The sequence below is a fragment of the Podarcis vaucheri genome (genome assembly GCF_965113315.1).
Source record: "Podarcis vaucheri genome assembly, chromosome: 16".
In the NCBI taxonomy this organism is placed as follows: domain Eukaryota; kingdom Metazoa; phylum Chordata; class Lepidosauria; order Squamata; family Lacertidae; genus Podarcis; species Podarcis vaucheri.
Window position 1 is genome coordinate 26,376,705 of NC_138754.1, and position 21,320 is coordinate 26,398,024.

At 49.6% G+C, this 21,320-nt stretch overlaps 1 protein-coding gene across 4 annotated transcripts; it reads left to right on the forward strand.

The window, feature by feature from the left end:
* Nucleotides 1–36: 36 nt before the first annotated feature.
* SLC7A4 (solute carrier family 7 member 4) lies at nucleotides 37–21,294 on the forward strand (the record flags this gene model as incomplete). 4 transcript variants are annotated; one of them, XM_082203170.1, is made up of 5 exons in its annotated part: nucleotides 37–2,092; nucleotides 7,564–8,617; nucleotides 12,638–13,320; nucleotides 14,603–14,711; nucleotides 16,461–21,294. In XM_082203170.1, the coding sequence occupies 4 exons, from the start codon at nucleotides 7,636–7,638 to the stop codon at nucleotides 16,655–16,657; spliced, it is 1,971 nt and encodes a 656-aa protein (XP_082059296.1). In that variant the 3' UTR covers nucleotides 16,658–21,294. The 4 variants fall into 4 exon arrangements, with proteins under 4 accessions (XP_082059296.1, XP_082059295.1, XP_082059297.1 ...); XM_082203169.1 differs by lacking the exon at nucleotides 37–2,092 and adding an exon at nucleotides 2,179–2,427; XM_082203171.1 differs by lacking the exon at nucleotides 37–2,092 and adding an exon at nucleotides 2,458–2,549.
* Nucleotides 21,295–21,320: the final 26 nt, after the last annotated feature.

Sequence of the window (21,320 nt, forward strand, 5' to 3'; positions counted from 1 at the left end):
TGAGCAGTAAGCAGCATTAGTTTAGGGGTTTGGGGGTGATGACGGGGTGGGGATACTGGACCTGTGGTTCAAAGTGCTTACCAGAGGGTTAATAGTCTGGCTCGGTAAAGGCCATCAAGTGTCCACTCCCTCAGCAAGGCTACCTCTCTTTATTGCAACAGTGGATTTTTATTTTTGAGATTCTTGAAGACAGTGGGTTGGTGTGTCTATCCTGAAGGGGGCTTCCTATGCTGCCAGTCAAGGTCAGCTTTGCAAGATAATTTCTCAGTGTTTGATTTGGCACCACTGGAGCAGGGTTTCTTTGACCATCTCAACAGGGAAGACATTCTACAAATTGGGAACCACCACTGAGAAGGCCCTGTCAGTACCAGCCAGGAAGCACCAACAGCTGGGCCTCCCCTGCTGGTCATCAATCGGAGATGGCCGATACTGAAGAAAATGCTTTTTGTCTTTGACTGGAGGGATGTTGTATCTTAAATGGAGAAATAAGCTCAGCCAAGTCCCTTCTGCTATTAGTTTGGGCGTTTTCAAGACCTCTATTGAGAATTACAGATATTATAAAGATTTCCGTAGTAAACATTTTTTTAGCCAAAGCTCAGGATGGAAATAACAATAATAATTTATTTTTTATACCCTGCCCTTCTGGCTGGGTTTCCCCAGCCACTCTGGGCGGCTCCCAACAGAATATTAAAAACACAATAAAACATCAGACATTAGAAACTTCCCTAAACAGGGCTGCCTTCAGATGTCTTCTAAAAGTCAGATAGTTGTTTATTTCCTTGACATCTGATGGGAGGGCATTCCACAGGGCAGGCGCCACTACTGAGAAGCCCCTCTGCCTGGTCTAGTGCCAGGGAATATTTGGTGAATCTTAGTCGTGCTTTATCTACAGTTTTTGTTCTGTACCACTTAAGAGAATTATTTGGCTAAGCAAATCGATAAATAGAATTGTTTCCTTTATGCCAGAGTAGGTAACAGAACGTCTCATCCAGTTTTTTGGGTTCCTCTGGAGAGCTCACAGGTGGGATGTGAAGAAGATCTCCCCCCATTTGCAGCCCACATTGTGAGGTAGACTGCCTTTGAATGTGGGGGCACCATTTAATTATGACTAATATACATTGATAGATCCACTTCCATGAAATTGTCTAATTTGAGGAAGGGGGGAGGGGATTACACAGACAAAAGGAAAATATTCCCTAGCCAATAATCAATAGGCATATATAAATGTTTTAAAAATAAACATCAAATTGTAGAGACCACACCAATGAAAAGTTTATTCAGCCAGTCCTCATACTATCTCCAAATAGGTCTTAATCCAGTATACAAATTCATCAAGTTGTACATTTGTTTCCAAACACAAAATTCACAACAGAGCAAACCACGTAGCACTGATCAGCTAAAAAGCATCAGTTTGCCAAGCATGTTCTGACCTTTGCCAGCCTGGTGACCTCCAGACATTTTGGACTCCAACTCCCATGTGATGGCAGTGGCAGTCACCCAAATATCGAGGAGACCAGGTTGGTTGTCAAAGGCTACCCTAAAAGCTGCTTTAAAAGCCATCTTGCCACCTCAGGGGGAAAGGCAATCCACCATCCCATCTCCCAAACATTGGTGGGGATGACTTTGAGGAAAAGGAAGGCTGAGGCTCTGGGCTTACCTGAACACAGCAGGGCTTACTCTTGAGTAGCCATGCTGGAGTCAATTTGGCCAGGGCATGTTTAAAGAAATCCATGCACCTCACACACTTCCCATAGGCAGTCTTAACCCTTGGTTACCGGATGTCCCTGGATTTACAAATCAGTCCCCATACAAAATCCATTGAAGTTGAAGTGTCCCTGGATTCATTGAAAGAAATCTGGTAACCTTAATCACATCTCAAAGGTTAAGGCCTAGTGAATTCAATGGGGCTTACTCCCCAGGCAGTGAGATCAGGATTATAACCAAGAAGGCTGTTTCAAAAACACAGCGTCTGGTTTCCCCACCTCCCCTCCCACGCTATTCCCCAAGGGAGCGGGCGAGAGAAAGCTGCACCGGTTGGATTTCTGCCATTTTATCTGCAAACAACAATCCCCGGGCAAAGTGGCAAACGCAGGTAGGGACTTTGTCCTTGGTTGGGGGCTGGAGTGGGATGGGCACCCTTTGCAAAGAGCCCCGCCCTGAAGGATCTCCCCCCCCCCTTTGCAGAGCACCCCCCTTCCCCAATACCTGGGCTGCTTCAAAGCATCTCTCCCCCCCCACACCTTCCTTTGAGTCCCATCCGGGCTCGCCTGGGCAGCTGGTGAGGGTGGCGGCGGGAGGGGGGGCGGATTAAAAGCAACTCCCTCCCTCCTCTCCTGGAGAACAAATAAGGCCGTGACGCAGCGGCGCCGCTGCCGCCGAGCAGGAAAGGCCCTCGCCGGGTGCAGCGAGCGGAGCAGCCTCGGGCAGGTGAGCAGCAACCGAGGGGGAGACGACGACCCGGGACGGCTCTGCAGGGCGATCCCCATCGGGTAGGGTCCCACCTGCTGCCCGGCCGGCGCCAGGTGCGCCTGCATCCGCCAGCCTGGCAGGTGAGGTGGAGCAGAGGCAGCAGCAGGGCCCGGGACTGGGCGGAGGCTCCGCAGGGCAGCGCCATCGGCCCGCGTCCGCCTCCGGGAGCCTAACCTCCAGCACCTGTCTCCGGGTGTCTAACCGCGAGCAGCTGTCCCGGGTGCCTTTTTTTGGGATCGGCTGAGCATCCGCACAGGTGTTTCCACTAACCCAGGCGCTGCCACTAACCCAGGCGGGGAGCTGTCCAGGGTGGGGCAAGTGCTGAGCCGAGGCGGCCTCCTCCTCCTGTCTTTAATATTTGGGGGAAGGGGTTTTTTGTCCCAATGGCAAAAAAAAACGGAAAGGGGGAATCTTGTGGTTCAAACTGGATGGGGGGGTTGTCTTCATTGGGGAAAATAACACTGGGCCAGAGCCCCAGATTTGCATGCAGATGGCTGCAGGTTCAATTCCCAGGTAAAGATGGGGGAGACTCTACCTGAAACTTTGGAGGGCTGCTGCCAACCAGTGTATGGAATACTGAGCTGGATGGACCAATGGTCTGACTCTGACTAAGGCTTCCTGTGTGACTTCACATGTGTCTAATTTCAACATCAGTCTTCTTAGCCGCTTGCTTTCCTTCCTCCTCCCATAGCCACAGTTGGTTACCCCAAACGCCCATCTCTGCCACTGACTTCCACCGCCAGCGGAGACGTTTCTGTCCACCGCCCTGAAATTGTGATCCAGAACAAGCCCCCGTTTTCTGGGAGGTGTGGCAAAAGCGGTGCATCGGAGCATGTGCAGAGTTCCGCTCCTGTCCTGTCAGCTTGAAGAGCTGACACCCATTTGCGCACCGGGGTCAAAGGCAGGGGTTTCTGGGGAAGGGAGGCAAAAACCCGAGGCAGCTCTGAGCTCCAGCACTTCTCCCCGCCCCTGTTTAAAAAGGGAGCGCTGCTCACCAGTTCATTAAGGCAAAAGGGGGGCACTGACCCACAAACCTCAGCCTGCTCTCTCACCTCCCTGCCTTCTTAGTGCCATCCAGTCCAAGGAGTAGCAGCACCTCCTGTCAGCTCCTTCCTCTTTAGTCTTTCCTGTTGCCTTTGTAGAACCTAGCAGGGAGAAAGGGGGGATGAAAACTAGCCTGAGTTGGCTCTGTCTGTCACTGGCTCTGGCGCCCCCTACTGTTGGGCTCCCTGCCTTCCGCCCTACCAATCCCGGTGGGCACCAGTCGTCACTTGTCCAATTTGGGGCAAGGGGGAAGGGGGGAGAGGGACCATTTTAGATCTAGGGTCAAACCAGATGTGACATAGATTGTGCCCTGCATGTCAGAGGGATCCCTTGGGGATATGTAAAACACACACACACACACACACCCTTGACTCAGGGCTAGACTCTTTTGCCATCAAGGCCTTCGACATATTTTCCCAGAGGTTTTTTTGTTTTGTTTTTGTGAACATATGCCTAAGTGTGGGGATTTGAGGCAGGGGGCGACCTTTTCAGTGGGGAGGAGGGAATTCACAGTTTGCAGAATACATGGAATATGGGAAAAAAGAGATATTCAATATTCATCTGTAAAAAGAGTCAATTTTAAGAGCATTTTAACGTGTGTAAATATACACGTAGATACACATAATTTATAATCCAAGAAATATGCTTGCTTCTCCTGAGAAATAAACACATGTAGTCTAATAGGTGGGCAGGTGGCAACACTTCCTCAGTTGCGGGGGGTTGGACTTGATGACAATTGCGGGTCCCTTCCAACTCTATTTCTGTGATTCCCTAAATGACACCCCCAAGCACATAATTCTCTCATGCCTGCTTTAAAAAAAAATAATTGTTTCAACATTTTTAACATATGCAGTCAAAACACAATTTCATATTTTCTCTTTTTCTTGTCATCTTCCCACCCCTTTTCCATGGAGTTGTTGTTTCTCCCCTTCTTCTGCACCCGGTCTTCTTCATGCCTGCTTTGTTGACATCCCTGCAGCCCCACCCACCCAAGCTGCTATTATTGTTGAGCAGAGATAGGAATAGATGCTAGGAGAGGATATATTTATCAGGTATTATCCTTCCTTCCTTCACTCAGCAGAGTGGCGCCCCTTTGTAGCTTGAACGGAAGCTTAGATAGTCTAGTTTTAGCTTTTCAGTTTAAGTAATCCAGAGTGCTTTAAGGCAGACTGGACTCTCCTGGTATTTCCCCCTCCCCACATCCCTCAAACAATAATCACACAGTCTCGTAAAATGTAAAATATAACATTTACTCACTCAGAAGAGTAACAGATTCAGAAGGTTTAAAATGGTAATTCAGTTACAAAGCCATACTTAAGTCGAGAGCAGATGCTCTCACATTGCTGGCACAGTGGGAAAAGATGGAAAGAGATGGAAAAGAGGACATACCCCGGCAGGTTGCGACGCTCATCTCGCTCTATAGGCCAAGGGAGCTGGCGTTGGTCCGCAGACAGTTCCCGGGTCATGTGGCCAGCAGGACTAAGCCACTTCTGGCAAAACCAGAGCAGCGCACGGAAATGCTGTTTACCTTCCCGCCGGAGTGGTACCTATTTATCTACTTGTACTTTGACGTGCTTTCAAACTGCTAGGTTGGCAGGAGCTGGGACCAAGCAACAGGAGCTCACCCTGTTGCGGGGATTCAAACCGCCGACCTTCTAATCAGCAAGCACTAGGCTCTGTGGTTTAGACCACAGCGCCACCCACATCGAATATATAGAAATGCCCACCCCCGTCAGGGCACTGTGGAAGTGTCTATCGCAGAGTTCTCTCCAGCAAACTTACATAAAAGCACTGTCAGCTTCGGCTCCTTATCATGTGCCTATCTAGCAAAACATGAATGGTTTTACTGCATTTTAAATAACCCACAATAATTGCTGAGGATTCTTCCCTTGGGAAAGAGTTTTCTTTCTTCAGGCAAACTGGTCCACTGTTACGAAGGGGCAGTCTCCAATCTTCCGGCCCCAATCCTAGGTCAACAGCTTTCTTTGGATGACGACCTTGCCTTTTGTGTCAGTCTTTTTTTAAAAAAAAACAACCGTGTTAAGTGTGTACGGTTGTGTCCGTGCTGTTCTGCAAGCTTCACAGGAATATAGGAAGCAGTCTTCTACTGAGTCAGAACTGTGGGCCCACCTAGCTTGGCAATGCCTGCACAGACTGGCAGCAGCTTTAGGGAAGTTTCTCTCCCAGCCCTACCCAGAGATGCCCTGGGCGACTGAACTTGCATGCACAGCAGATGCTCTGCCACTGAATTATAGCCTTTTAAATACATTTGCTTCCCCTCATCTATGAATGGAGAATTCTTCCATTTTGGACCGTGGTGCATTGAGAGTTATAACCTTCCTGTATATGCTCAGATGCACAGAAGTGCAGGACAGAAATTCAATCCGATGCTGTTCCCTTGAAAGGAAGGGGGGGGGGAATCCAGGAACAAAAATGGAGGCAGTAAAGGGTTAATATCCACCGCCCATGCACTTTCTGCAATTGACAGTTGAAGAAGTACAAAAATCGAGTGTTCTTCATTGTTTGGAGAATTGCTCTGCTGTTTACACAGTGACCTTGGCTTCCCATGTACTTGCTTATATTGCTGTCCCTTTTTATTGGGCTCTGTCTGTGATCTGCCTTTCCGTTCCTTATGCTGAGTCAGGCCATTGGTCCATCTAGCGCAGTGTTTCTTACTCTGACTGGCAGCTGCTCTCCGGGGTTTCCGTCAGGGAACGTTCCAAGCATTACCTGCAGATGCTGCCTTTAGGGGTTGCTGCCACCTGGGGGCTTTCTGCTTGCAAGACAGAGGTTCTGTCACCAAGCTATGGGCCTTCAACCCTGTCCTCTAGGAGTTAAGTGTCTTGGAAGGTGTGTGTGTGTGTGAGAGAGAGGCATCCTCATATCAAAACACCAAGCCGTGAGTGGAAAGGCTTGCAAGGCTGTGTGCATTCCTAAAAACTGCTAATAGTTCCTTTAAAAAATAAAGTTTAACAGCCAGTGCAAGACAGGTTGTTACAGAGCAGGTAAAGAGAAAAGGGAAAATAGTATTCCACAGTACAGTGGTAAGGTAAAGGCAAAGGGACCCCTGACCATTAGGTCCAGTCGTGGCCCACTCTGGGGTTGCGGCGCTCATCTCGCTTTATTGGCCGAGGGAGCCGGTGTACAGCTTCCGGGTCATGTGGCCAGCATGACTAAGCCGCTTCTGGCGAACCAGAGCAGCACACGGAAACGCCGTTTACCTTCCCGCCGGAGCGGTACCTATTTATCTACTTGCACCTTGACGTGCTTTCGAACTGCTGGGTGGGCAGGAGCAGGGACCAAGCAACGGGAGCTCACCCCATCGCGGGGATTCGAACCGCCAACCTTCTGATCAGCAAGTCCTAGGCTCTGTGGTTTAACCCACAGAGCCACCCGCACAGTACAGTGGTACCTCAGGTTATATACGCTTCAGGTTACATACGCTTCAGGTTACAGACTCCGCTAACCCAGAAATAGTACCTCGGGTTAAGAACTTTGCTTTAGGATGAGAACAGAAATCGTGCTCTGGCGGTGCAGCGTCAGCAGGAGGCCCCATTAGCTAAAGTGGTGCTTCAGGTTAAGAACAGTTTCAGGTTAAGAACAGACCTCCGGAACGAATTAAGTACTTAACCCGAGGCACCACTGTACAGAATATAGGGCAGCACACAAGAGTATAAGTGTGCAGTGGCAGAGGGTCTCTTGTGCTTTTGTTCTTGCACGCTGAAGGCAAGCTATGATAGTGAAAATGAGTTTCTACACTGAAATCCTATGTGTGCTGGGCTCCCTCTCCAATCTCCCCCTTCCCCCAGGGCCTCGCACAACCAGCTTGGAAGGAAAACTTTCCGCACAGGAACACTCTAGCCCATCAAACAGGATATTTTAAAAAGCCAAACCTGTTCTGCAGGAACTTCGGCACAGTGCCCTTGGTTTGCTTCTATTCAACTTCCAACCTCCAGCCCCAATCTCTGCCCCAGCTGGCTTCTACAGCTGGTCAAAGCCCTGATGAGCACCTCTGATTTTACAACCCTTTCCTTCCTCACTTTTGCCCAGGAGTCGGAGACGCTTCTGCCTTCCCCCCAAACCTTCGAGCGGAGGAAACGGCCCTCCGTCCTTCGCGGCAAGATGGTGACCCGCCTCCCTCGCTCGGCGGACCTGGCCCGCTTCTGCCAGAAGCTCAACCGGGTCAAGACCCTGGAGGACGACATGATGGAGACGTCCTTCAACCGCTGCCTCACCACCGTCGACTTGGCGCTCCTTGGCATCGGTGCCATGGTGGGCTCCGGCCTCTACGTCCTCACGGGCACAGTGGCCAAGGAGACGGCTGGGCCGGCCATCGTCGTGTCCTTCATCATCGCTGGCATTGCCTCGCTGCTGGCTGCCCTCTGCTATGCTGAGTTTGGTGCTCACGTGCCCAAGACGGGCTCGGCCTACATGTTCACCTATGTCTCCGTAGGCGAGATCTGGGCCTTCCTGATCGGGTGGAATGTCATTCTGGAGTACATGATAGGTGGAGCGGCCGTGGCCAGGGCCTGGAGCGGCTACCTGGATGCTATCTTTGACCACCGGATCAAGAACTTCACAGAGACACACGTGGGCAGCTGGCACATCCCCTTCTTGGCCCATTACCCAGACTTCTTGGCCTTTGGCATCCTCCTTGTGGCCACGGCCTTCATCTCCTTCGGCGCCCGCGTCTCCTCCTGGCTCAACCACGTCTTCTCTGCCATCAGCATGGGGGTCATCCTTTTCATCCTCATCATGGGCTTCGTCCTGGCCCGGCCTCAAAACTGGGGGGCTGCCGAGGGGGGGTTCGCCCCGTACGGCGTCTCAGGGATCATGGCCGGCTCGGCCACCTGCTTTTACGCCTTTGTGGGCTTCGATGTCATCGCCACCTGCAGCGAGGAGGCCCGCAACCCGCAGAGGGCCATCCCAAGAGCAATCGCCATCTCGCTGAGCCTCGCCACGGGAGCCTACATCCTGGTCTCCATGGTGCTGACGCTCATGGTGCCCTGGCACTCTTTGAATCCCGACTCGGCGCTGGCTGACGCCTTTTACCAGAGGGGCTATTCCTGGGCTGGCTTCATCGTGGCTGCCGGGTCCATCTGCGGTGAGTCAGAGCAGTATTTCCAGGATGTGGGCTCTTTCTAAATCAGGGAGGAGGGAGCTTTCTTTCAGCCTGAGGGTGGCATTCCATCATGTGTGACTTTCCAGAGGCCGCACATCACTGGTGGGCAGGGCCGGAGGCAAAAGTGGGTGGAGGAATGGACAGAACTGTCCCCTGTCCGCAGGAGGCTAGATTTCTGCTCTCTCCATCCACGCCAGCAAGAAGGCTTTGACGTCGTTTTGGGAGACATTCCAGCCAGACAAAAGCACTTAAGAAGGATCCAGAGCAGGGCTGGTGGGGGCTTTGGCCTGGGAGACGGCAGAATCATGCCATGCATACAGAATCATACCCTGTTAAATGGATATGGCTTCCCCCCAAAGCATTATGGGAGCTCTTGTTTGTTGAGGGGACTGAGAATTGTTAGGAGAACCCCTCTTCTTCTTTGGCGATCACTCATAGCCGAGTAAGATTGTCTTCCATGAACACAGTCTTAGCAGTGAGTCCGTAAGTGACTGTGGAGGCCAATTCTGGATCCACACATCCTTCCACAGTGGGGACATAGTTTTCCGGGCAGGAGTTGATCACAGTGAGGGTTCGCCAAGCGTGCCTTCCTCTTAGCATGTTTCTCCTTTGTGTCCTGAATTCGAGCGTCTTCAAAGCCCATGACACCTTTGGTAAAGGCTGTTCTCCAATTGGAGCACTCGCAGTCAAGTGTTTCCCAATTGTCAGTGTTTATACTACATATTTTTTAGATTTGCCTTGAGAGAGTCTTTGAACCTATTTTGTTGACCGCCAGCATTACGCTTTCCATTTTTAAGTTGGGAATAGAGTAATTGCTTTGGAAGACGATAATTAGGCATCTGAACAACATGACTAGTCCAACAAAGTTGATGTTGAAGAATCATTGCTTTGACAATGGTGATCTTTGCTTCTTCCAGTGCACTGGCATTAGTTATTTTCATTACCATGATCCTACACTTTGTCGAAGGGGTTAGAGGTTATATATTGAACAGATGGAAAGTTCTTTAATCTGAGTAGGCTGAAAGCAAAGAGTAAGGTTACTGTAGTTTCCATCATAGAACTTCAGTATGCTGAGGAGACCCCCTAGTCCCCTCACAGAGCTGCACTCCCCAGAGTGGTTTAGTAGCCACTCCCTCTTCCCACAATAACCCTGGGAGGTAAGTTAAGCTGGAAGAGGCAATACCTGAAGTATACCTGAAGAAGGAGCATCTCCACCCCCGTCATTTGGCCTGGACACCGAGGTCCCACTCCAAGGGCCTTCTGGCAGTTCCCTCACTGCGAGAAGTGAGGGTACAGGGAACCAGGCAGAGGGCCTTCTAGATAGTGATGCCTGCCCTGTGGCACACCCTCCCATCAAATATCAAGGAGATAAATAACTTTTAGAAGACATCTGAAGGCAGTCCTCTATCAGGAAGTTTTTAATGTTTGGTGTTCTATGGTGTTTTTATATTTTGCTGGAAGCTGCCTAGAGTGGCTGGGGCAACCCAGTCAAATAGGTGTTATATTATTATTATTATTATTATTGTTGTTGTTGTTGTTAATTATACCTATACCTGGAGGTCTCAGGGTGGTTCACAGAACAAAATATAAAACTACAAAATATATAATCAAAATAAAAACAACAACCCAATTACACCCCCCCCAAAAAAACCACATTTTAAAAGGGCATAGGATGTCAATCAAATCAACCAAAAGCCTGGTTTAAAAGGAACTTTATTGCCTGGCGCCTAAAGGTGTGTAATGAAGGCACCAGGCAAACTTCCCTGGGGAGAGCATTCCACAGACGGGGAGCCACTGCAGAGAAGGCCCCGTTCTTGTGTTGCCACCCTCCGGACCTCTCTAGAAGGAGGCATATGAAGAAGGACCTCAGAAGATGATCTCAGGGTCTGGGTAGGTTCATATGGGAAGAGGCAGGCCTTAAGGTATTGTGGTCCTGAGCCATTCAAGGCTTTATAGGTCAAAACTAGCACTTTGAATCGGGCCCGGAAAGTAATTGGTAGCCAGTGTAGTCGGAGCAGGATAGGTGTAATATGTTCAAACCATCTTGCCCCAATGAGCAACCTGGCTGCTGAATTCTTCAGTAGCTGAATAATAATAATAATAATAATAATAAATTTTATTTATATCCCGCCCTCCCCAGCCGAAGCCGGGCTCAGGGCGGCTAACAACAATAAAAATAGTTCAACATTCTAAAACATTCATTATAACATTAATTAAATCAAATTAAAATCAAATTAATGGCAACCATCAAGCAAATTTTTGTGCAGATTGCCAGAGGAGGGGGTCAGGCTGCGCCCTGACAAAAGGCCTGGTGGAACAGCTCTGTCTTGCAGGCCCTGCGGAAGGATGCCAGGTCCTGCAGGGCTCTAGTCTCTTGTGACAGAGCGTTCCACCAGATTGGAGCCGCGGCCGAGAAGGCCCTGGCTCTAGTTGAGGCCAGCCTAACCTCTCTGAGGCCTGGGATCTTTAGGGTGTTTTTATTTGCAGACCGTAAATTTCTCTGTGGGACATACCAGGAGAGGCGGTCCCGTAGGTACGAGGGTCCTAGGCCGTATAGGGCTTTAAAGGTTAAAACCAGCACCTTAAACCTGATCCTGTACTCCACCGGGAGCCAGTGCAGCTGGTACAGCACCGGATGGATATGATCTCGCAGCGAAGACCCCGTAAGGAGTCTCGCTGCGGCATTCTGCACCCGCTGGAGTTTCTGGGTCAGTCTCAAGGGCAGCCCCACGTAGAGCGAGTTACAATAATCCAGTCTGGAGGTGACCGTCGCATGGATCACAGTGGCTAGGTCAGGGCGAGAGAGATAAGGAGCCAACTGCTTAGCCTGGCGGAGATGAAAAAATGCCGCCTTTGTTATAGCTGTAATCTGCGCCTCCATAGAGAGGGAGGTATCGAAGATTACACCCAAGCTCTTCACGGATGATGCTGGCACTAATTGCACCCCCGCAAGAGACGGGAGTTGCCCCCTCCAAGTTGAAGCTTCCAAACAGTCTTCAGAGGCAGCCCCATGTATAACGCATGGCAGTAATCTAACCTTGAGATTACCAGAGCATTGACAACAGTAGTTAGGCTATCCATGTCCAGATAGGAGCGTAGCTGGGCCACCAGCCAAAGCTGATGGAAGGCATTCTGGGCGACTAAGGCTATCTGAGCCTCGATCGACAGCAGATAGTAATAATAGTTGTTGTTGTCTTGGCTCACTGGGTGACCTAATATGATGGCTGCTGTGACCCATGGATGCCTTTTGCCTTTATGGGTCTAAAGTGCTAGCCGGCTACATTAAGGGATGGGGTAACTCCTCTGTTTTGGCTTGATCTTCTGCTTTCCCTACTCCATCCCTCCAGGGCCAGGGCCTTGCAGAGGACCGGGCCAGGTAGATAATGTGCTCCCCCTTTTTTTTACCTTGGGGATAAATAAGTAAGTATATAAATAATTTTCACAAAAGTTACGCTGACAAATAATTTCTTTTCAAGTCTTGAACCATATCTGCATATAAAGACAAAATGGAAAATATAGATATACAATACAGCAGTACCTCGTGTTAAGTACTTAATTCGTTCTGGAGGTCCGTTCTTAACCTGAAACTGTTCTTAACCTGAAGCACCACTTTAGCTAATGGGGCCTCCTGCTGCCGCCGGAGCACGATTTCTGTTCTCATCCTGAAGCAAAGTTCTTAACCTGAAGCACTATTTCTGGGTTAGCGGAGTCTGTAACCTGAAGCGTATGTAACCTGAAGCGTATGTAACCCGAGGTACCACTGTAGTGCTTTTAAAAATACATAGGGAAAAGGATTATATTAAGTGAATATGCTGACCAAGGCCCCCTTTGGAATTGGAGGCCCGGGCCAAGTGGCCCATATGGCCCCCTCCACCTGTCTGGGCCTGTCCAGGGCTGTCCTACTCCTCCAGCAAGCTTTAGCAGGGACTGCCTGCCTTGTGGGTGGCATCTCTCTGGCTCACCTGCCCTTTCCCTTTCTTCTCTCTCTCTCTCTCTCTCCAGCCATGAACACCGTCCTCCTCAGCAACCTCTTCTCTCTCCCTCGCATCGTTTACGCCATGGCAGAGGACGGGCTCTTCTTCAAGGTCTTCTCGCGTGTCCACCCTCGGACGCAGGTCCCCGTGGTGGCCATTGTGGTCTTTGGCATCCTCATGTCTCTCCTGGCCCTCAGCCTGGACCTGGAGGCTTTGGTCCAGTTCCTGTCCATCGGCACCCTCTTGGCGTACACCTTTGTGGCTGCCAGCGTGATCATTCTGCGCTTCCAGAGGGTCAAGACGGAGGAAGCTTCCAACACATCTGCCAGGAGTGAGGCTTCTGCCCCGGCATCCACCGAGAGCATCGGCGCCACGGAACCCAAGGAATACGAGTCTTTCTCAGATAAGCTCCACCTGGTGGGCAAGGAGAAGTCAAAAAGCAGGCGAGAAGGAGGTCAGATGAAGGCCTTTTTTGAACCCTACCTAGGCTTCCTGGCTGACTTTGACCCCGGCGAAGTGGTCACAGTGGCTGTGATTATTCTTATGGTGTCAGCAATCTGCTTATCCTGCATCCTGGTATTTGGGCAGAACCAGCTCCACCTCCCCACTTGGAGCTACGCCTTGCTAGTCCTCCTCTTCAGCCTGGCCTTCGTGTTCAGCGTGGTCCTCATCAGTGTTCATCAGCAGCAGCAAAGCACCCAGACATTCCAGGTAGAGATGGTGGAGAGATTTGAGACCGTTTGCATTTATTATTATTATGATTATTATTATTATTACCGTATTTTTCGCTCTATAACACGCACCCGACCATAACACGCACATAGTTTTTAGAGGAGGAAAATCCGTAGGCATGCCACCTGTAGGCATTTCCTCCATAACACGCACAGACATTTCCCCTTACTTTCTAGGAGGAAAAAAGTGAGTGTTATGGTGCAAAAAATACGGTAATTGTATACTGCCCTATACTCGAAGATCTCAGGGCTGTTCACAACACAAAGCTGCAATATGTGGAGCACAAAATACATAATAAAAATAATCAAAACGATTAACAGTGCTAATGTATACACACTAATAAACAATACCTTCCCCAACAAAAGCCCCTAGACAATACTCCAGCCCACATGTACAAAAATCTAAATTAACATGTAACATTCAACAATGATTTAAAACAACCCCACCCTCCAAATAAAACAGTATTATCCATATTCCCAGAGCCGGCACACGGAGCCGGCCTTGCCCAGCGAGCAAAGCAGAGAACTTAAAAACTCTTGGGATGCCAGTATCTCCAAGCGGGTATGGTGCAAAAAAAGAGCTTTTAAGCTGCTTGCCTTGCTGCGTCTTAATTAGCCGGTCTCCAGCTGCATACAGTTGAAATCGCAGAAGTTAGATGCATGGGAGACACGATTGTATTGTACACCAACCGAAACACAGCTTGCTGTCAAAATTCATACATCTTTGAATTTTGCAATGCTAGTTTTCCAGACAGGAATTATTATTATTATTATTGATAACAAGAATAATTAAATTTATACCCTGTCCTTTCTCTGAAAGGAGCCCCAGGGAAGCAATCAGTTACACAGATTAAAAACAAGAACAAAGAATAAAAAATCTAAAACAGTTAAAATGTTCTAAAAACAAGGGCAATTTAAAACATCTAATAGTAGTTAAAAACATTCTTCCCTTCCAAAAATCTTAGGATTGCCAGGAACAGTATTCTTTAGCCCCCAGCAGCTGGATAAACAGGGGTGTTTTCAAATTCCTTTTTATCCCACCTCAGGTACCAGCAAACCATGCTATACCACTGGCCACTGGTTATCAATGGAGATTCAGAGAACAAGGGATGCAAAGAGTCTTAAGAGAAGGTTAACCCACCCATGTGAGGGATGGCATTTGTCCCACCCTGTGTTTTTTCAATCAGCCCTGCTGGAAAAGACCGCTAAGTGCATCCTCCCGTTTTCCTGCTCTCAATTCCCCGGGTCTTCTTTTTCTTCAGCTCCCTCTGGTGCCACTGACTCCAGCGCTGAGCATTTTCATCAATGTCTACCTCATGCTGAAACTCAACTACATGACCTGGATCCGGTTCTCTGTGTGGCTGGTCGCGGGTGAGTTTGGGGATCGGGTGCACACAGACGCACCCAAGAGCGAGGGGAGAAATCGGGAGAAGTAATGTGGAAGGAAAGTGCATATATTGGGGTGAAATGTGCCTAAAAATGAATATAATTACTGTAATCAGGGGTGCCAACTTGAATAAAATATTGGGGGGGCAGGTAAGCCCCACACCATATAATTGATCACATGACATGGTACACACACACCATTTGAATGGCAATGCCCATCAACTTTCGGGACCCCGACCCTTTCATTGGGAATTTGTGGGCCCCTCTCTACTTGTTACCCCTGTAATTAAAAAGGATAGCAGACAAAAATCCATTTCATTGGGGGACATGACTTTGAGAACATGTGTGCTGATGAATGTTCATGAGGGAGGACTTAAAAAATAAATAAATTGCAGACCGCTATGGGAAGGTGGGGAACTACTGAACTTAAGGCTGGGAAAAGGAGAAACCGGATTTGACAAATATGCCCACCCCTAATGTCTAAAGCAGTCTTTCCCAACCTGGGGCCCTCCAGACGGTTTGGACTGCAATTCTCCTCACCCTCAGTCAGCAGTTGTATCATGCTAGGGCTAATGGGAGTTGTAAGGTAAAGGTAAAGGGCCATTAGGTCCAGTCGTGGCCGACTCTGGGGTTGCGGCGCTCATCTCGCTTTATTGGCCGAGGGAGGCGGCGTACAGCTTCCGGGTCATGTGGCCAGCATGACTAAGCCGCTTCTGGCGAACCAGAGCAGCACACGGAAACGCCGTCTACCTTCCCCGCCGGAGCGGTACCTATTTATCTACTTGGCACTTTGACGTGCTTTCAAACTGCTAGGTTGGCAGGAGCTAGGACTGAGCAACAGGAGCTCACCCCATTGCAGGGATTCGAACCACCAACCTTCTGATCAGCAAGTCCTAGGCTCTGTGGTTTAACCCACAATTAACTAAAACAATAATCCACACACACAGTTTAAAAGGCCATAGATTGTTTAATTAGCCAAAGGCCTGGGAGAAGAGGAATGTTTTTGCCTGGCACCTAAAAATATGTAATGAAGGCATCAGATGAGCCTTCCTGGGGAGAACATTCCACAAATAGGGAGCCACCACAGAAAAGGCCTGTTCTCGTGTTGCAACCCTCCGGACCTCTCGCAGCAGGAGCACATGAAGAAGGGCCTCAGATGATGATCACAGGGTCCGGGTTGGTTCATCTGGAGATAGACAGTCCTTGACATATGTATAATGGCAGGTGGAGCTGGATCTAAGCATTGCAACTGGGGGTTAGCCAAAGCGGTGCCCTTCAGATGTTATCTGAATTAGCATTTATTAAATTTGTTAGACTCCTTTCTCCCTACAGAAATACAAAGTGCAAAAAGTCAAAAAACGAAACAGCAGAATAACAATTTCCTTGCAAAGTATTGAAAATCACACAACACGAGGAAATCAACACCAGCAAGATAATCATTAACTGAGAACAAATCGGAAATTAGTAACATAGAAAGCAGCCCATCATATTTCACCCAAAGCCTGTATGTAGAAAAAGCAGAGTCTGCCCTTTTCCCATCTGCCAGGAAACAAGGGGAGCCAATGAGAATCTGTGCCAGCTGGCTTGGGCTGATGGGGAGTTGTAATCCAAACCACCCGGGGAGGGCACCAGGTTGGGGAATGTTGGTCTTAGATGCACGCCACCATTCTGGGCTCTGGTGCTGGGTTTGGGGGTTAAGGCTGCTGATCTGTCTCTTTGTGCGTTCATCTCCAGGTTTGATGGTTTATTTTGGTTACGGCATCTGGCACAGCAAAGAGAACCTACGGGAGCCCACGGCACACTCGGTCTCTGCCCGCTACGTGGTTTTCCCAAGCGGCAGCCTGGAAGAGACAGTCCAGGCTGTGCAGCCCAGCACTCAGCCCTCTCAGGGATTGGAGGAAATGGCAGGCGAGGAAGAAGCCAAGAGGTGATGCGGAGAGGCCTAACTTGGAGGAGACCTTTCCCTTTGACCACCACCCCCAGCCCACCCACTACTCTCCAGTGTTTTGGCAGAAAGAAGAGGAGCCCTCATCTGATTCAGCCAGGAAGACTCTGGGAGTGTTATTGAGCAGAGACCCACTGCTTCTGCTTTCTTGCTTTGTCTGTATTTCTGCTCTGGAAAGCTGGACCCATCTTGCCATTGAAAACTGCCCAGTCTATCCTGCCCTCCAGCTTGGAACCGAGAGCTGATCTGCAGACAGCCCGTCTCAACCCGCAGCAGACGGGGGGCAGGCTGTCTTTGTACTTTTCCATTATCTACATGTTCCCCCCTTTTCTTTCCTCCAGGCTGCTGCTCTGGCTGCCTCCAACCTTCATTCCAGATGTCCCATTTAGATTATTTTGGGGTGGCTCCTGTTTGATGGGTTTGTACAAAAGGGCAAGATGGGAGGGGCACCGCTGTGCCAGCTTCAGGGGTCGGTTCTCATTCCCTGACCGCTAGGCGAGACTGAGTTGGCTCTGCTTTGACAGAAGGCTGTCTCTTGCCTGCCACAAAATACGCTAGAGTAAATGGCATCTCTGCATGGAACGAGGCAGTAGGCATTTTCGCACTGTGAGTGCGTCTGTCTCTCAATGATGCCTGGTGGATTGTGTATGCCAGAAAGCATGGACCACAACTGCCATCATCCCCAGTCGGCATAGCCTGATGGTGATGATGATTGATTGATTGATTCACCCTAAGGTCCCAGGGTGGTTTACAGCATTAAAACACAACATTAAAAGCAATTTCAAATAACTTGCAACCATAACTATAAATTGGATCCTAAAAATATACACCTCATGTCAAAAGCCAGAGTAAAGAGGTGCATCTTCAGGATCCTCTAAAAGCTGCACAATGAAGGTACCAGATGCACTTCTGCGGGGAGGGACTTCTCCAGTTTAGGGGCCACCACAGAGAAGGCCCTCTCCCAGACCGCCCCCACACCAAGCCCCTGAGGGCAGAGGAACTACCAAGAGGGACTGCCCTGCTGATCTCAGAACCCGATGGTCTCTAGGGAACACTGTGGCCTGTCAGTATTTGAGGCCTGAGTCATTTCGGGCTTTAAACACCAACATCAGCACCTTGAATTGGGTCCAGAAGCGAGCTGTGAACCAGCGCATCTGTTTTAAAATGCGGGAGATCTAAATGGATTACCCTAGCCAGTAATCAGACTGCTGTGTTTTAGACTAAGTGAAGTTTCTAAATCATCTTCAAGGGTAGCCCCACGTAGACTGCATTGCAGTAACCCAGTCTGGAAGTTAAAAGAGCTTGGGGGTAGGTGTTAAAGTCCAGGTTGGTGAAGAAGGGAAGGGATTTATCACCTTCTCCACCTAATCAACTTACCATTTCTCAGCCCCTTCTGCCTTTTGGTGTTCGATAACCAACTATCCCCTCTCAGCAGCTCAAAGATGGCATGGATTGAACAGGTGCCAGCCAGGCAAACGATACCTTAATTGGTGACAGCTCAGGTATGCCCCACAATACTAGTAGCTCCCAGAATTGAACTTGGACATGTACTTTTAAAAAAAATCACACTAGAAAAGTTAAGTGTGTGTGTGGCCATTCCTCATTCTGGAAATATTCCAGTGGAAAGGGGCTATATACAAAAAGGTGAAATCATACAATGGTAGAGCTGGAAGGGACCCTGAGGGTCATTGAATCCAACCCCGTGCAAAGCAGGAATCTCAACCAATGATACATGACAAATGGTCATCCAACTTCTGCTTATAAACCTCCAAGGAAGGAGAATCCACCACTGTTAAACAGCTCTTATCATCAGAAAGTTCTTCTTCAAGTTTAGTTGAAATCTCCTTCCTTGTGACTTGAATCCACTGGTTCATAAAGTAGACACCTGTCCTTGGGAGACCATCTGCCCTGTTTCCATGTCAGAGACTCTTCCAGGGCAGGTTTCTGCAGTAGCAGTGGCTAAACCATCCAATTGTACCTATTTTAGAGAACCCCACCTGCTAATGGTGAGGCTCATGGCAAGGCCACAGCCAGGGACTCGTGCACAAATCCAGCAGGGAGCTTCCTCTATGGCCACTTACGGGTTTGCCTTTAATTCATTCCATAGCACAGAACTTAGGGGGTTGCTGCAGATAACTTGCAGCAGATAACTGGGAGAACGTTTCACTGAACTCTGAGGGGTTTTGCTTTTGATTAGACCTGGAGGGGGGGTGCACTGCTAAGTCTTTCTGAAAAATGGAATTGTTGCGTTCAATTTTGAGTGAGGAAAACACTTGCTCATCCCCCCCCCCCCAATGTGGTGCCTCCCAGCTTGGTTTGGACGACCGCCGCCATCGCCCCCAGACAACACAGCCATGCTGGTTGGGACATACCTAGGGATTGGCCAGGTTGGTCCCTGCCAACCGCACAGGCAGAGAGAGGGCACAAAAATGGCATCTCTCTCAGCGCCTTGGCAGAGGAATCTGGACGCCGTCATAGCAGCCCTGCAGAGCCCCTTCCTGGCAGCGCTGGTGGTTAGTTTGTGCAGTGGGGCTCCCCGTGACAACATCCCTGCCTGGTCCTCTGTCCTCTCTACACTATGTCCCACCCTCCACTCCCCCTGCGTGCCCCCAGAAGGGACTTTCAGCTGATGTGGTGGCTAAGAAATGTCAGGCGAGGCTCTTCATTTAGCACAGCCGAGTTGCTTTCCCCCGGTTTCTTTCCCGCCTTGACCAATTTCTGGGGCATGTGACGCCATGGGTTTAACCCAGAAAGCAAAGACTGTTGACTTAATGTCAAAGAACCAGCCAGCTGTAAATTGCACTGGCAAAGTTGGAGTTAACTTGTTACTAGCCAAAGCACAATTTTCACAGTCGGCCAAGTATCGGGTCTAATAAGCATAGCAGCTCATCCCCAGTAGGCCTGCCCCATGAATCAGCTGCAGAAAGTCCCCGCCTCCCTACAGCTGTCTAAGTCCACTCCACTCCACGGCTTTTTCCAAGCAACCAGAGACTATGCCTGGGTGCAGCCTGCCACTGTTCTGCCCATTTCAGCTCTCTTCTGGTTCTGGGAGACAAAGTGGGGAGGGAACTTATCACAGCAGGAGGAGGAAACACCCGTGACTCTTCACCAGCCTTACTCATCTCTGCCTCTTGGTCTCCCTTCTCTCCATCACCCACTTCAGCTTCTGCCTCCGATTCTGGGCTTCTCTCTGCCACCAACTCTTCCTCTCACCAAGCCCTGTTGCCTCTTCCCAGTCTTCTCCCTCTGACCATTCATTGTTGTCCCATCACCATTCCCCAGGACCCGAGCCTTTTTCCTTTGGGGGTTCCCCAGCTGATGCCTCTCAGCGGTCCAGGACACTTCAACAGGGCTTGTTTCCGAGTAAAGTGTGCACTGGGGGTGCAACCTCCGAGTTACTGCCTTTCTGCTGGCACCTTGCCAGAAGTAACAGGAAGGCAAGCAAAGTATTGTCCAAAGTTCCTGCCTCTGGCTTGCCAGATTTAGGGTGCAGTCCTGTGTACCCATTTTCCTGGGAGTAAGCCCCATTGAACTTGGTGGGATTTAACTTTTGAGTAGACATTTATAGGATTGTGCTGTTAAAACATCCAGTTTTTGAGTAATTTGTGATTACTGAATTATGTCATGTATTTATTTTCAGAGAGGGGTGGGGGCGGCACCATTTGCCAAGGGTGCAAGGAAGCCTATGTATGCCTCTGCATGTTGGCAAAGGCTGATGGGAGTTATAGTCCATTATGGCTATGGAGGTTGGAGCTGATGTGAATTATAGTCCCAAACATCTGGAGGGCACCAGACTGGCAAAGTTTTCACAGCCTTCTTAAAAGGACCGTTTATACTGCCACCCACCGGGTCACACACTAACTCAGGGCCAAACCTCCTGCCATAGCACAGGCCGCAGGCTACTTAGGAATCTCAAAATGGCCTCCCTGCTCTCGTGAAGCTGCCCTCCTTCTCCAAAGAACCGGCTGAGTATTTGCTCAACTGCTTAGCATGAATCTGAGCACGGCAACTGCCCTTCACAACCCCTGCCAGCCCCACTTTGTCAGGCTGTGTTCTCCTGTGTGCATTTGGCTTTCCCAGAAGCAGATCCCATGGACCAATCTTTCCCGTATAAAATAGTTTGCCTGGGGACCTCCGCTGCCGCTGTGCCTGACACGCCATCAGGGGTGGCATCACTTACCTGTTGCTCACACTGACTCTTGGATGCATCAGCTTCTATTGTCTCAGAGGCCAGGGCAAAAACACTGAGAGGCCAAGAGAGGTCCCAGGAAGGAAGGCAGGGTTTTCTTCTTGCAGATTACTGGCAATGGAAGCCCAGAGAGGAAAAGTCTCTCCTTGCTCTCACCCACAGATGGAGGGAGGTTGTGCAGCTGCTTATGAGATGCTGGAAGCTGGGTTTTGCCACACATATGTCTCACCGGCTTGCCAGTGAATCCCAGACAGGCAGCGCCTGCTGTTTTGCTCTGTGCTTTGACCTTTGCTTGCTTGCTCCCATCACTAGATTCGTAGCAGTGGGGATATCGCCCTCCTCACTACTGCCTTCGCCTGTCATGCTGTGACTCTGCTCTGTGCGACAGCTTGTGGCAAAGAAGCCAATTAATATAAAGATATTTTTTTCCTGTTCCTTGGCTGTGAGTTTATTTTTATGC